The sequence below is a fragment of the Cannabis sativa genome, chromosome 5, assembly GCF_029168945.1.
Source record: "Cannabis sativa cultivar Pink pepper isolate KNU-18-1 chromosome 5, ASM2916894v1, whole genome shotgun sequence".
Taxonomy (NCBI): Eukaryota; Viridiplantae; Streptophyta; class Magnoliopsida; order Rosales; family Cannabaceae; genus Cannabis; species Cannabis sativa.
The window spans coordinates 70,926,216-70,941,381 of NC_083605.1; the positions used below are offsets into that span (position 1 = coordinate 70,926,216).

General features: G+C 32.3%; 1 protein-coding gene across 1 annotated transcript; it reads right to left on the reverse strand.

Moving 5' to 3' along the window:
- Window positions 1-9,883: 9,883 nt before the first annotated feature.
- Window positions 9,884-12,243, reverse strand: LOC115716609 (light-harvesting complex-like protein 3 isotype 1, chloroplastic). The gene is made up of 3 exons (XM_030645440.2): window positions 11,661-12,243; window positions 10,420-10,557; window positions 9,884-10,327 (listed from the first exon to the last, which is right to left on the reverse strand). The coding sequence occupies exons 1-3, from the start codon at window positions 12,052-12,054 to the stop codon at window positions 10,080-10,082; spliced, it is 780 nt and encodes a 259-aa protein (XP_030501300.2). The 5' UTR covers window positions 12,055-12,243; the 3' UTR covers window positions 9,884-10,079.
- Window positions 12,244-15,166: the final 2,923 nt, after the last annotated feature.

Here is a 15,166-nt window from a genome sequence, read left to right on the forward strand (position 1 = left end):
AAAATTTACAAAATATTTTCACTACAAATTAATAAACTATATTGATAAATTGTAACAATAGGTTTAATTAAAAATATAAAAAACTTATCCTGTCAAATGCAATTGATACCAGCTATAGATCCTGAAACAATATATTTTTAATAATTTAATAACTTGAATAACTTAATAACTTTACAACTCTAATAACCAATAAGTTATAATTTTTCCAAATTAACCAAAACCATCAGAAAAAATAATTGTCAGTAGTAAAACACTTGTTTCTCTTATAAGCCAATTAATATAAATATTTATTTTTGCTAAACATATAAGTAAATACTTATTAATTTTGAAATAACTTTAATTAATAATAATAATAATAATAATAATAATAATAATAATAATAATAATAATAATAATAATAATAAATGCTCAAAAGTAAACTAACTATATACCTCACTTAAAAAAAACTAACTATTATTATTAGTATTAATAGTTACAATAAACTTATCTTTAACTATCTCGTAATTTCCTTTTTTAAGGAACTGAGATGGTTGAGATAGGTTCGCAAAGTTGAGTGAATAACCTCATTATATAATTAAGAAGAAGATTGAATAGAAGATGAAATATAATTGTATATTATGTAAGATTCACCATAAAATACTTCTTTAGAAAAACAAACAAAAAAAAATAAATAAAGAAAAGAGTAGAATGATAGGTATATGATTCGTCACAAGTTACTCTTACTAATATGCAAAAGAATATTTTTTTTTAAAAAAAAAAAAATACATATTATTTTTACCAACATTTTAAACTTTTGTCATTAAAATTGTATCATTTCTACAAATGGCATACATATATTTTAGTGATATTTTTGAATTCGATCAAAACTAAATATTTTCAAACCTACTCAATCGCTATAGATTAGGTAGTAGAAATTTTCTACTCGGTAGATCGCTCAAATAAACCTTTGGATTGCTATGACGCTATGCTTTCAAACTTACTCGATCGGTATAGATCAGGATCTACCAACGCAATGTGCAGTAAATCTTGGACGCGTACCCTAATTAGGAGGTATTTTAGAACGATCATACGATCTGATTAGGTAGCAGAAACTTGCAACTCGCTAGATCACTCAAATAATTTTAATGACGTTATGCTTTCAAACTTACTCGATCATTATAGATCAGGACCTACTAGCGCAATGTGCAGAGTAAATCTTAGATGTTTCTCCTAATTAGGGGTTTCGAAACGATCCTACAGTCCAATTAGGTAGCAGAAAATTGCTACTCGGTGGATAGCTCAAATAAACCTTGAATTGCTATGGCGCTGTGCTTTCAAACTTGCTCGATTGTTATAGATCAGGGCCTATACCGGTGTAATGTGCAGTCAATCTTAGACGTCTCTCCTAATTAGGGGGTATTTCAGAACAATTCTACAATCCAATTAGGTAGCAGAAACTTTCTACTCAGTGGATCGCTCAAATAAACCTTTGGAGTGCTATGACTTTATGCTTTCAAACTTACTTGATCGTTATAGATCAGGACCTACCAGCACAATGTGCAGTAAATATTGGACGCCTCTCCTAATTAGGGGGTATTTCAGAACGATCTTACGGTCTGACTATCATGTCAAACCCTAGAAAGGACATGACACTTATCTAAGGTGTAAGTATATTTTATCACTAATTATCATGTCAGTATAAATCTAGTGTACTGACAAATCATGGGACATAAACTTTTGAAATATATAATCATGATTATATTCTACTGTGTCCACAATACTATAATCATAAATAACTATATGTTCTAGATTTAATATAATTTATATATTAAACATATAATCATAAAATAAATCATGTGAACCATGCAACATAAAATAATTTTTGATCTTTTATTAATTAGTAAATCTAATTATATTGAAATGAGTTTTATTTAGGGCATAAAATCCCAATAATCGTGACTTTCTATCTAGGAACATTAGTGGTATTTATCTCAGCGGTTGTGTCAATACAACAGAGGCAATGGGACCATCTTATATAAAATACTATGAAAGAACACTTTGAAATTGAATCAAATAGTATCTCATCTACTTTTCTACTTTGTTTTTCAGATTTAGTCACGTTCTTAAAAAAAAATAGTATTGGTTGAAATAAATACTTTCTTATCTTAATGATCATAGGATGGTCCACCCCTAATCTTTTTAGAATAGCTATCAAACATGCAAACTTTAGTTAACAGTTCTAGATTTTGTTTAGTTAATGATTATGACATCCCTGAATCTAGTAATGGTGTATACTGAGTTTACGACCATTCCATCATTCTGAGATTTTCTTGGGATCAGACTTAGATGGAACAACATAAAATGTCATTTTTTATCTCTAAGGCATTTTCCTAGAAGGACTCAGGCAGGTGCTAGTAACTAATCATAGACCTTTCATTTTCATCAAAATGCAAACTGAATTTTTGGGAAGGTAAGTTTGGATACAATTTAAAGTTCAACTTAATGATCTTTAAACTGTATAACCAAATATTTTTCCACCCTTATAAGTTTGCAAGATCTTTAACCACTTACCTTAATAGTTTTTACCATTTCTAGAAATTCATGAAATTTCTCAAATATTTCAAATTTCTTTGCATAAGGTATATTTTAGAGTAATCATCTAAGAATTTAACGACAACTCATATTCACCCCTGAATGTGCATCCCTATGTCCAAAGATAGATGGACCCACTTCTAAGTGGATATTGGCATGTTTCTCTTTGTAAAGAATGTTATGCAAAGTCTAGCATTGATCTCTCTCAACCACTCAAGATCAATTTACATGGACATAGGCCGATTGGCCATTGAACACCAAGTTTTATAACAGTAAAAGAATCTTGTATTGTATATTATGAGTGTGTATTGTTACAATTGTTGGAAGTTATTTTACCAGGAACTTAGATTTACTCACAAGTATGTTGATTTAACAACCTAAATATGAACTTCTAAAACGATATGAAATTAAACACATAAGAGTATCAGAAATCTTACAGTGATTGCAGCGGAATATATGTCTCCTCCCACTCAGATCTCTAACCCTTGATTCCTTTCTGTAGCAGAGTATAATCAAGATCTGAGCCCGAAAGTCCTTCTTTGTTGTCTCTGAAATCTACACAGCCTTCCTCACTATGATTGAGGTATTACTTGATGTGTGTGGGAACTACTCTAGCACTCATACATTTCGAAACAGTGAAGGGATAGAGAGAGAGAGGGTGGCGGCTCAGAGAGAATTTTCTGAGAGAAAATTCTTTCAGAATAATGTTGTGAAAAGGTTGTACAGATGATGTGTAACTCTGAAGCCTTTGCCTTCTATTTATAGAAGACCACCAAGGGCTATGATTGACATTTTGAATTGAGAAAATCAAAGGGAAAAGGAAGCTAAGTGGGCCGGCCTAGGCAATGTGGAAACAAGGCTTTCCACTTTTCCAACTTTCCTTTTCCTACACTTGATAGTTTCCCTTTTTGTGAAAAATTGCCAATTCCATTGTTCAACCATATTAATGATAAATCTAATTATTTAATAATTAAAAATAATTATCAAATAATATATTATCATTTGTTTTATTAATAATGAAACTAATTAAAGTTTCCTAATTAATAAATATGCCCTTCAAAATCTCTATTTACTGTTTTGCCCTTAATAAGTGCTAAATTCTCAAACTGACAAGTCCATCTTGAGAATTTTTAATTGATTAATTAAAATCAATTAAATGAGTCTTACAAGTAATATCATCTCAACTAGTGAGGGGACCATGGGTCTATATATCCGAGCTTCCAATAAGCAGATCTAGAATTTACCACTTAAATTCACTGACTTATTAATTCTTCGTTGAATCCACACATAGAACTCAGAATTGCACTCTCAGTATATAGAATGCTCTATATGTTCCACCATATAGACACATTATTAGTTATCCATTGTTATAATCCTAATGTGATCAATGATCCTCTATATGGATGATCTACATTGTAAAAGGACTTAAATTACCGTAACACCCTACAATGTATTTTATCCTTAAAACACTTAACCCTGTATAAATGATATTTCAACTAAGTGAAATGAGTACTCAATCATTTATCTCGTTTGGTTAAGCTCGAAGGAAATCACCCTTTGCTTACTATTCGCCAGATAGAAGCTATAGATTCCATATTTATGTTAGCGCTCCCACTCAATCGTACTACCGTGTTTCCAAAATGTATGTATTGCCCAGACTAAAGTTTTAGGCTTAACTAACAAATCAAAGAACACGAATAACACTCTTGAAATTAAGCCTAACCATATCAGGATTTTGATCATGTGATCTAGGATCAACTTATGATATTGAATTGAATAGATGTTTACGGTAAGTTTCAAAATCTAATTCAAAGTTCAATATCGGTCCATTACAATGCATACTCCATGCATCCAACCTGAGCTTTACTTTAACCTATGTTCTGGAAAGAACATAACATTTCTCCAAATGTAAGTAAACTCTGTTGTAGATTGTCATATCAGTGAAACCCAGTGTTCTGATAAATCTAGGAATACTTTATTCACATAGTCATGTTTATTTTCCACTGTATTGACAACACAATAAACATGTTCAAGTATGTGAAAGGGGTTTGGATGAATTTATAAATCAAATAGACAAGCAATTGATTAAGTGAACCAAAACATACACAAGTGAATAAAAAATTACTTCTGTTACTTTATTGATATAGAATAATCTGGATTACATTGAAACAGAGTTTTATTTAGGGCATAAAACCCAACAACAATTACAATGCAGCATTAATTAGGCACTTATATATATCCTAGAACTAGCTAGGAGTTAGTTAACATAACTAACTTACCGAACAATACCTAACTATAACTGACACGTGTATATTAAGAAACTAACAATATTACAAATCTCCACCTAGGAACCTAATGTACAAGAATGAAAAACACTCAAAAAATTACATACTTACAACAAAAGATCAAACCAAAAATCATATGCTAAGTTGTGATTTGTAGTAAGTCTAAACAATGACTAAATTTTGCTGTGGGAAGTGGTTTGGTGAGCATGTCAGAGGGGTTTTCGTGTGTTGAAATTTTCTGGAACTTGACTTTTCCTTCAGCTATTGTGTCTCGAAGGAAGTGATATCTCACATCTATGTGTTTGGTCCTCTCATGGAAGACCTGATTCTTGCTTAGATGGAGTGCACTCTGGCTGTCACAGTGGATGACAACAGTCTTTTGGTCGATACTAAGTTCCCTGGTGATTCCCTTGAGCCAGAGTGCTTATTTAACAGCCTCAGTACAAACAATATATTTTGCTTCAGTTGTTGAAAGAGCTACTACAGTTTGTAGATTAGCCTTCCAACTGATTGTGTACATTCTGAACACAAAACCAGTTTGTGACTTTCTTGAGTCTAAATCTCCTACATAATCCGAGTCCACAAACCCTTTTATCTCAGTGTTAGTTGTGTTTGGACCATAGATTAGGCCTATGTCCATTGTACCCCTTAAATACTAGTAACCACTTCACAGCACTCCAATGTTCAATGCCTAGATTTCCCATAAACCTGCTGACAGTACTCACTGCATGACTGAGATTTGGTCTAGATCATACCATAAGGTACATTATGATGCCTACCACATTGGAATATGGTATAGTCTCCATGTACCTGGTATCTTCATTTGTACAGGGAGATCGAGAGCTATTGAGTCTAAATTGCAGGCCAAGGGGTGTGCTTACTGGTTTGCAATCCAGGAAATTGAATTTCTTCAGGATCTTTGCAATGTAGCTATGCTGAGATAGCTTAAGGGGTCTTAGTTCTCTATTCCTGTTGATCTCAATTCCTGAAATTTTCTTAGCAGCCCCCAAATCTTTCATGTCAAATTCTTTACTCAATAACTTCTTGATCTTGTTTATTTCCCCCTTATCCTTGCTAGCTATTAGCATATCATCAACATATAGCAGCAGATACACCAATCCTTTGGCCTTTCTCACATAGACACAATTGTCATAGGCACTCCTTTTGAACCCTATTTTGGTTTCAAAATCATCAAACCTCCTATACCATTGTCTAGGTGATTGCTTTAAACCATAGAGAGTTCTCTTCAATAGACAAACATGATCTTCCTTTCCTTTCTCCCCATACCCTTCTGGTTGTCTCATATAGATCTCCTCTTCCAAATCTCCATGTAGAAAGGTTGTTTTGACATCTAGTTGTTCAAGTTCTAAATCATTATAGGCCACTAAGCTAAGAAGCAGTCTGATAGAGGTGTGCTTCACAGCAAGGGAAAATATTTCATGGTAATCAATACCTTCCCTTTGTGTGAAGCCCTTTGCCACTAGTCTGGCTTTAAATCTAGCTGGTTTAATCCCTGGAATCTCATCCTTGTGCCTATAAACCCATTTGCAGCTCACAACTCTTCCTCTTGCAGGTAATTTAACAACTATCCAGGTCTTATTTCTTCTGAGGGAGTCCATCTCACTATCCATAGCTTGCCCCCATTGATGCTTGTTTGCTGACCTTATAGCTTCCTTGTAGGATGCAGGCTCATCTCCTTCAGAAACATTCAGGGCATAGTATATAACATCTGCAAAACTAAACCTGTTTGGTGGTTTTATGGCTCTTCTTTTTCTATCTCTTACAAGTTGATAGTCCTCCCTCTCATGATCTTCATCATCACTCATTCTTTCCTCTAATTCTTCTTCAACTGTCTCTTCTCTTTCTCTTTGTTCTTCATCTTCCTTATTCTAATATGGCTCCACCTCAAACTGTGATTCACTGTCATTTGTCAAATGATCAGTTGCATGGTTGCTTTTGAGAGTATCTTTGTATATTCTGCATTCATCAAAGGTTACATCTCTGCTTGTGAAGTATTTTTGGTGATTTCCCTCTTCAATACTCCACATCTTGTAACCTTTTACTCCATCTGGATAGCCAAGAAAGATGCATTTTCTGGCCTCGGTTCTAACTTGTCTTTCCTAATGTGAGCAAATGCAACACAACCAAATACTCTGAAATGGTCATAATTGGCATATTCTTCCCTGCCCATGCTTCTATAGGAGTTTTGAACTAAATTGTAGATGAAGAACATCTGTTTATTAAGTAGCAGGCTGTGTTAACAGCTTCTCCCCAAAAATTCTTTGGTAACCCAGCCTGTATCAACATACATCTTACCCTTTCCAAAATAGTTCTATTCATTCTCTCTGCCAGACCATTTTGTTGAGATTTTTTGGGAACTGTTTTGTGTCTCCTTATGCCGACTTTCCTACAAAATTTTGTGAACAAATCTAAACAGAATTCCATTCCATTGTCTGTTCTCAAATTCTTAACCTTTCTCCCAATTTGAGTTTCAAGCAGGGTTTTCCATTCCTTGAACTTAGTTAGGACATCATTCTTGTTTTTCAAAATGTGTACCCAAACATATCTTGAAAAATCATCTATGAGTGTAAAGAAATACCTTGCACCACCTCTGGAAATGGTCATAGATGGCCTCCACAAGTTTGAATGTATGTAGTCTAAGATGCCCTTGGATGTGTGCTTTCCTGTACCAAACTTGACTTTAGTTTATTTTCCTAGCAGACACTGATCACAAAACTCTAGATCTTGTAGTTTGTCCTTCCCAAAGACACCCTTTTTCTCTAGAATTTTGAGACCTCCATTGCTGATGTGACCCAATCTCCTGTGCCAGATTTTTGTGTTTCTTTTGACATCACAGGCTGCAACATTGACTTGACTGCTTAGGGTTTTTCCTTGTAGTATGTAGATCCCATGGTCCTTGACTCCTTTCATTACCATCCTTGATCCTAAAATCACCTTCATTATCCCACTTTCAATTCGAACAGTGTACCCTTCTTGATCTAACATAGCCACAGAAATTAAATTTCTTTTTAACTCAGGAACATGTCTCACTTGCTTCAATTTTGCAACACCTCCACCATGAAGTTGTAGCTTGATTTTCCCCAAACTAATGATAGGACATGATCTATTATCTCCTAATCTTATAGTCCTTCCTTCCATTGCTTGATATTCACTGAATTGTGATTCATCTAGACATACATGAAATGAACATCCAGAGTCCGTCACCCATCCAGTTCTTGAATTTGAATATGAGACTACAAGAACTCCAGCATTACCATATCCATCACTGTCATCACCATCAGAAATCAATCTTGCATCACCTAATCGATTATGGTTGTATCTTTTCAGAATTGGACAATCTTTTCTAAGATGAGTAGTCTTGTTGCAGATGAAGCACTTTCTTTTAAACTTTGAATTCAACTTCCCTTGATCTTTGTTCTGTCCAGTGTGGTCCTTGCTCCCTTTCTTAGAATTCTTTCCTCGAACAAATAAGCCATCTCCATCAACTACATCTTTTAGCTCAGATTTCTTCTTTAACTCTTTTGACATCAAGGCATTCTGAACTTCTTCAAGAGTCCATGATTCCTTTCCAAACATCATTGTATCCACAAAATGTTCATATGATTCAGTGGGCAATGAATTCAGAACAATGATAGCTTGATCTTCATCTTCGATCTTAATTCCAATATTCTCAAGATCAAGAATGATCTTATTGAATTCATCCAAGTGATCCTCCACACTTTTCTTTGCTAACATCTTGAATGCATACAGTTTCTGCTTCAAGAACAGTCTGTTTGTGAGTGACTTGGTCATATATAGGCTTTCCAATTTCTTCCAGACTCCAGAAGCTGTTTTCTCCTTCAAAACTTCACGCAACACCTTGTTACCAAGACTGAGAATCATAGCACCGTGAGCCTTTTCGAGCATCTCGGTCTTCTCCTTTGTTGTCATCGAAGTTGGCAAGTCTTTTTCTTCTAGCAAGGCTGCTTGAAGCCCTTGCTGAACCAACATGGCCCTCATCTTCACACGCCATAAATCGAAGTCGTTCTTTCTAGTAAACTTCTCGAGATCATACTTTTCAGTGCCCATCTTCTTGGTTGTTCATTGAATTCTTGAATAAGAAACAAGACAATTCACTTCGAACTACCTCCTCCAATGCTCTGATACCACTTGTTATGCAAAGTCTAGCATTGATCTCTCTCAAGCACTCAAGATCAATTCACATGGACATAGGTCGATTGGCCATTGAACACCAAGTTCTACAATATTAAAAGAATCTTGTATTGTATATTATGAGTGTGTATTGTTACAATTACAATGCAATAGTAATTAGGCACTTATATATATCCTAGAACTAGCTAGGAGTTAGTTAACATAACTAACTTACCGAACAATACCAACTATAACTGACACATGTACATTAGGGAACTAACAATATTACAAAGAATAATCTTGTCAAAAACCATTATGAACAAGATGTAAATGCCATAAATATATTATTGTGGTTGTAGTCTTTTGATGATTCCTAGGTCTATTTACAACAAAGAGTTCTTAGAATAGTTCAAGTGGATTCTGGTCTCAGAATATAAAACTCATAATTTATACATTTAACATACAGTTTGGATCCATTGATAGAAAATAAATATTAACAACTTGTGAAAGTTACACCGTAGTGTTCAATGTATTTTGAAAATTGAAATTAAATTTCTATTTAGAATCTAAAATTTAAAGTCAAAGATATAAATTTATACTAAATATTTTTAATAAGTAATTTTTCTAGCTTAGACCACCAATAAAGTACTAATTCAACTTTAAGTTTAAATTACCTTTAGTAAGCATATATATAAGTAAGAGATTTTTTTAAGATTAAAAATTAATATCATTAAGGGATAGAATATCTGGAATATGATCATCTGCGCTGCGCTGAGCCACTCATTTTTTTTATAAAAAAAAAATAGTGACATCAGATGATTTATAAATCTTTTTATCCAATGATATATGTTAAGCAATTTCTAAAACAAAATACGAGAGGAAAATGTATTTGTCTGTTTTTTTTTTAATCTTATCAATCGACCCATACTTTGATATTCTATATAGGACATGAATGAAAAGATTAAGTAATTAAAAGGAACATATATAGGCTAGCAGAATATCTTGTCTTTGTGCAAATCAAATGAAGACAACAACCTAATTCAAAAGCCAAACTTCTAACAACAATTTTAACTAGTTCTTGGAACTGCCAGGCTTCTCATCCTGCCAAGTTGCTTGCCATTGCTTATCATAAAATGTCGTTTCTTCCAGCAGCTTCTTTAGTGTATCGATGTCCTCGTTCTTGCGTATTAGAAGTACACCGGACACTGCTACGAACAACAAAGTTTTGCAAAAGAAGTTTCCCATTTGATCAACCAAACCTACTCCAGTCAAGCTATCAACAAAATAAGCCATGAAAAACCCAATCATGGCAGCGCGGCCTGCATAAAACATGTAAACGACTTATGATTGATTAATGGGGGCTAGCGGAATGTGTTTTTGTGCCAACAAAATGAAGCCGATATTAACAAACCGTTTAGTAATTCGGCTTCAGGTAAGTGGTATCTTTTTATCCATGCCCACCAAGGAATGATGGAGGTGTCGAAAACTACTGGATTCTCGTTACTGGATGATTCAGGGTTGTCCTCAAGCCATTTTCTCCTCTTTGCCTCTGAAAATAGTCAATACTTAATGTTTCTCATTAGCATTGAAGTAATTTTGGAATTATCATGAAGCATACAAGTTAAATAATACATAAATATATACAATTGAAATCAAGTTACTTTACTAATAAGTTACATGCATGATTTATTTACCCAATGTACAAAGAAAAGATTAGATATATTTACCCCCAACATATAGAAAATAACACTAATTCAGAGGTGTAAAGTCCATATCAAATTATCAGTTTTGGATAACAACTAGTCATATACAAAATTGAATAATGATAACCTGTATCAAGCCAAAATAAGTGAAAAGAAACAAAGAGGATTAGAAACCATGTATCTAATAATAAGCCATTGAGATACTCCTAAGTATTGTATCTGATGACAATGTTGAAGAAAAGTTCATTAGCCAAATCTGTTTTGATATGCTCAAGTATGTAGACTAATAAGCTCCAGTGCACAGAAAGAGATAAGAAAGATCAGCATCACCATTCGATTTCTTAACACTCTTGAAAAAGACCAAGTGGGATATGCTGATTTTTTAACCAAAACTTGAAATATGAGCATGTGATCGGAATCCTAATCTAATCTCAAACTTCATGCAAATGGTTCGAAATTTAGAAACCCTTTATGCTATGTATGTTCAATATAGAGTATACACCTTCATTAAAAAACATATCCTATGAGGAAATTGAACCCAGAACAAGTTTTTTATTAATTGACTATCAAAAGTGAACTAGAAGGCAGTGGCCAATGTGGACAGAACTAGTGGAAATTGTTATAGCAGTGAGTGGTGGTATGATGATTCATTTTAAGTGATGACAGTAACAAGTATGGCCACAAGGAACCTGGTGGTGCTATAGCATAAGATTAGTGTTATGACTAAGTAGCAGGAGTGGCTAATTTCCAAGAAATAAATATTACATAAATAAAAGATTGTTTAGAAACTAGTTTAAATCATTAACTAGCCAAAAAGAAAAACTAATTAAAGTTCACATTTTTATCTGATACTAACAATCAATGTGTAATGCTGCACAACCACATTTCTAACCATATCTTCAGACAAAAGAACACTTTAAAAAAAGGAAGAAGAAAGCAAGAACCTCACCAGCATCAATGACAGCGTCCCAATCGGTTTTGCCATCTTTCTGAAACTGAGTCAAATCCCAAGTTCCATTGACCCATTTGGGGTTGTCGAAGAAGCTCACCATTTCCACTTCGGGGGTTTTAAGTGCAGACCCGTTTGACCCAGCTGAGCTGTCAACCTTCTCAGAGGAGGGCACAGAAGGTTCTGGGGCCTTGGGTTCCACAGCGGTGGCAGCTGAGCCGAGTGCTCCGGCTCCATTATCAGGAGAGCATTTGGGGGTTAAAAGACGGCGAAAGAGAGGAGTGTTGGGTCTGAGAAGGAGATAAGGGTTGTTAGGGAAATGGGTCTTGGAATGGGAAGAAGGAGAGAGTGTTGGGAGATGGGTTGGCGGAGAAAACAAGGCCATGGAAGACATTGTTTGTGGTTGGGTGGAAGAGGTTGAGGATATCAGAGCATGGCGTTTGGGCTATCCTCAGCCGTAAGTAAAAGTGAAACCAAAGCCAAGTGGATGTGCTCTGCTTTCCGCTTACTATTTACAAGAATGAGATGTGTTTGCATAATAAATTACATGATTTTAAAAATTTATTTGATAAATATTGTATGTGATTTAATATACCATATATGTGTAAACTTTGGAATCATAATAATCTAGAGGAGAAATGAATGAATTTTTAATATAAAATAATGGAAAATAATATTTTAATATATTGTATATTAAATAGTATGAAAAGAAAATTAGAATTTTCTTATTTTATTTACATAATTAAAAAAATAATCAAAATACTAAAATTTAAGTAAATTATCACTGTTATAAATATAAGAGGAATTACCTCATATATTGTTTTTTTAACTTTTTTTTTTAATTTACGGTTAGAGTTTCTAAAGTGGTTGCAACGCTAGTTGCAGTAGGGGTTTCTATACGATTTTTTGTTACAAATTAGGTTGCAGCGCTAGTTGCAATAGGGGTTTCTATGTAGAATTTCATAAAAGTACAAAAAAAAAAATTATTTTGAAGTGTAAAAATAAAAAAGCCCCTAAATATAATTAGTTTTTATTTATAACATTTTGAAGAACATATTTATCTTTGAAATTTTTACATGAAAAATCCATTTTACACAATTTATTACAAAATTACTCATACACGCCTATGTCTACATTTTTACTTACAAAGTTGGTTTTATTACACAAATACCACTTAGTCATCATTCCATCCATCATCAATCAAATCCTACTCTCTTCCATCTCTTTTTTCATTTTCTATCAATCAATCCATCATTTCACTCTCTTTTTTTATTCTTTTCTTTTTATTTTTAATTTTATTTCAGTTTTTAATTTTTAATTTTTTATTTTATTTTAGTTTTTAATTTTTAATTTTATTTTCAGTTTTTAATTTTTAATTTTTTTTCCATAACAATTCTTCTTTTCTTTTTATTTTTAATTTTATTTCAGTTTTTAATTTTTTATTTTTAATTTTATTTCAGTTTTTAATTTTTTATTTTTAATTTTATTTTCAGTTTTTAATTTTTAATTTTTTTTTCCATAACAATTCTTCTTTTCTTTTTATTTTTAATTTTTAATTGTAAAGCTAGTTTCTTATATATTGTTGCTTAGGTCTAGGATTGACTTCTATCAATCAAGGGAGAACTATATATATACATATATGATATGCACACGTAGTGAAGATTTTTGAGACGTACACAATGATATTATTGTCAACATATATAGTAGATATTAGGAAATTAGGTATACCAATACCAACAGCACCACGATTCTAAGATTTTATTTTTGAAATATCTCAAAATCAGTCTAATATTATTTGTACAAATTAAAAACGCGCATGTTAGTGTGTCTAATTAAGTCAATAAAAATCACTATTGAAAGAGTGATGAACATATATAGCATTGCTATTGAAAAAACTGATGATATACAACATTCACGTGCAACAATATTAGAGAATAGTGTGCAGAGATTTCATTGTCAACGTTTCTGGGAAATTTTACACCTTCTGTATGTATTTTTTTAATATGTTTTTTATCTAGTTATTTCCTGTCCATTTTTATATCATCAATGGGTAACAATGAGATTTATCATGGATGTTGATGTTCAAAGAGTTTTTCCTGTATTTTAGTTTGTATACAGTTGTTTTGTAGTTTTATTATAGTATTGCTACTTGCATATGTTATTTCACTATAAAATTAATATGCAACTATTTGCACAAAACTTACTATGTATATATACTATTTCTTAGTCCCCATCAAATTAAATTCTTGCATAATATATAAACTATCATAAAACGATAATGCAACTATAAGGCAACTATTTGCACTTGCATACAGTTGTTTTGTAGTTTTATTATAGTTTTGCTACTTGCATATGTTATTTCACTATAAAATTAATATGCAACTATTTGCACAAAACTTACTATGTATAACTACTATTTCTTAGTCCCCATCAAATTAAATTCTTGCATAATATATAAACTATCATAAAACGATAATGCAACTATAAGGCAACCAAAACAAAAAATAAATCAAAATGTAACTGTATATAACGTAGATGTATTATTCATGAGGTTTTTTTAAAAAATTTCACATCATACATTGTTTTGAATTTGGTGGGAGGTCCAGATCTGTTTGTTACAGATCTACATTTCATGAATCTGGATTTCGATATTAGGGGGAGTTGTTTTGATCGAATAAAACAGAAAACAAATGTGTAATTTCAGTTTCTTCACAGTTTTTCTGATTTTTTTTTTCGTCATTTTCAATTTAGATCATTGCAGGTATTCTTTTCCAGTTGATTTTGCCAGAATTAATAATTGTATTTTTCTCGTTTTGGTTTCATTTTGGTTGCTTTGCGGTTTTGAAACGAGCGTGTATTTTCATCTTCATGGTTCGCTCTGTACACCTGAAGGCTTAGTGCATGTGGTATTTTTGTAAATATTTGTATGTGGACTGTATAAATGTTTAATGGGCCGGCCCAAAGTATTTTTGTAATTTTTTTTCCTTTTTTTGTTTTTTTCCCTTTATCTTTTTATTTTTTAATTAATAAAATAAATTAAGAAAAGAAAAAATATTCCTTATAAATATTGAGGGAGAACTTTTTCCTTTCTTATCTTTTTTTTTTCTCAAACCCTCCTCCAATTATTTGCTAACAATAGTATAACTTAGGGGTAAGCATCATCCAATCCAATTCAATTAAATCGAACTGATCCAATCCAATCCAATTATAAAAAGTTAGATATCCAATTATAATTGGATTGAATTGGATTCTAAAAATTAGATTCTAATTGGATTGGATCGATTATTGGATGTCAATTTTAAAATCCAATTAAAAACCGATCCAATCTAATTACATTTTATATATGTTAAAAATTATTTATATAATAAAAAATATTGAAAAATATAAGGGGAATTACTTTATATACTGTTTTTTTTAACTTTTTTTTTTTAAATTTACGGTTTAGGTTTCTAAAGTAGTTGCAACACTAGTTGCAATAGGGAATTCTATACGATATTTTGTTGCGA

What these genes read in the sequence shown, in the direction of transcription:
- LOC115716609 (XM_030645440.2), bottom strand. Translation starts at nt 12,054, where the DNA reads ATGTCTTCCATGGCCTTGTTTTCTCCGCCAACCCATCTCCCAACACTC. An exon ending in GGACGCTGTCATTGATGCTG is followed by an intron (nt 10,558 to 11,660) that starts GTGAGGTTCTTG and finishes GACTATTTTCAG; the next exon opens with AGGCAAAGAGGAGAAAATGG. An exon ending in TGAAGCCGAATTACTAAACG is followed by an intron (nt 10,328 to 10,419) that starts GTTTGTTAATAT and finishes TGTTTTATGCAG; the next exon opens with GCCGCGCTGCCATGATTGGG.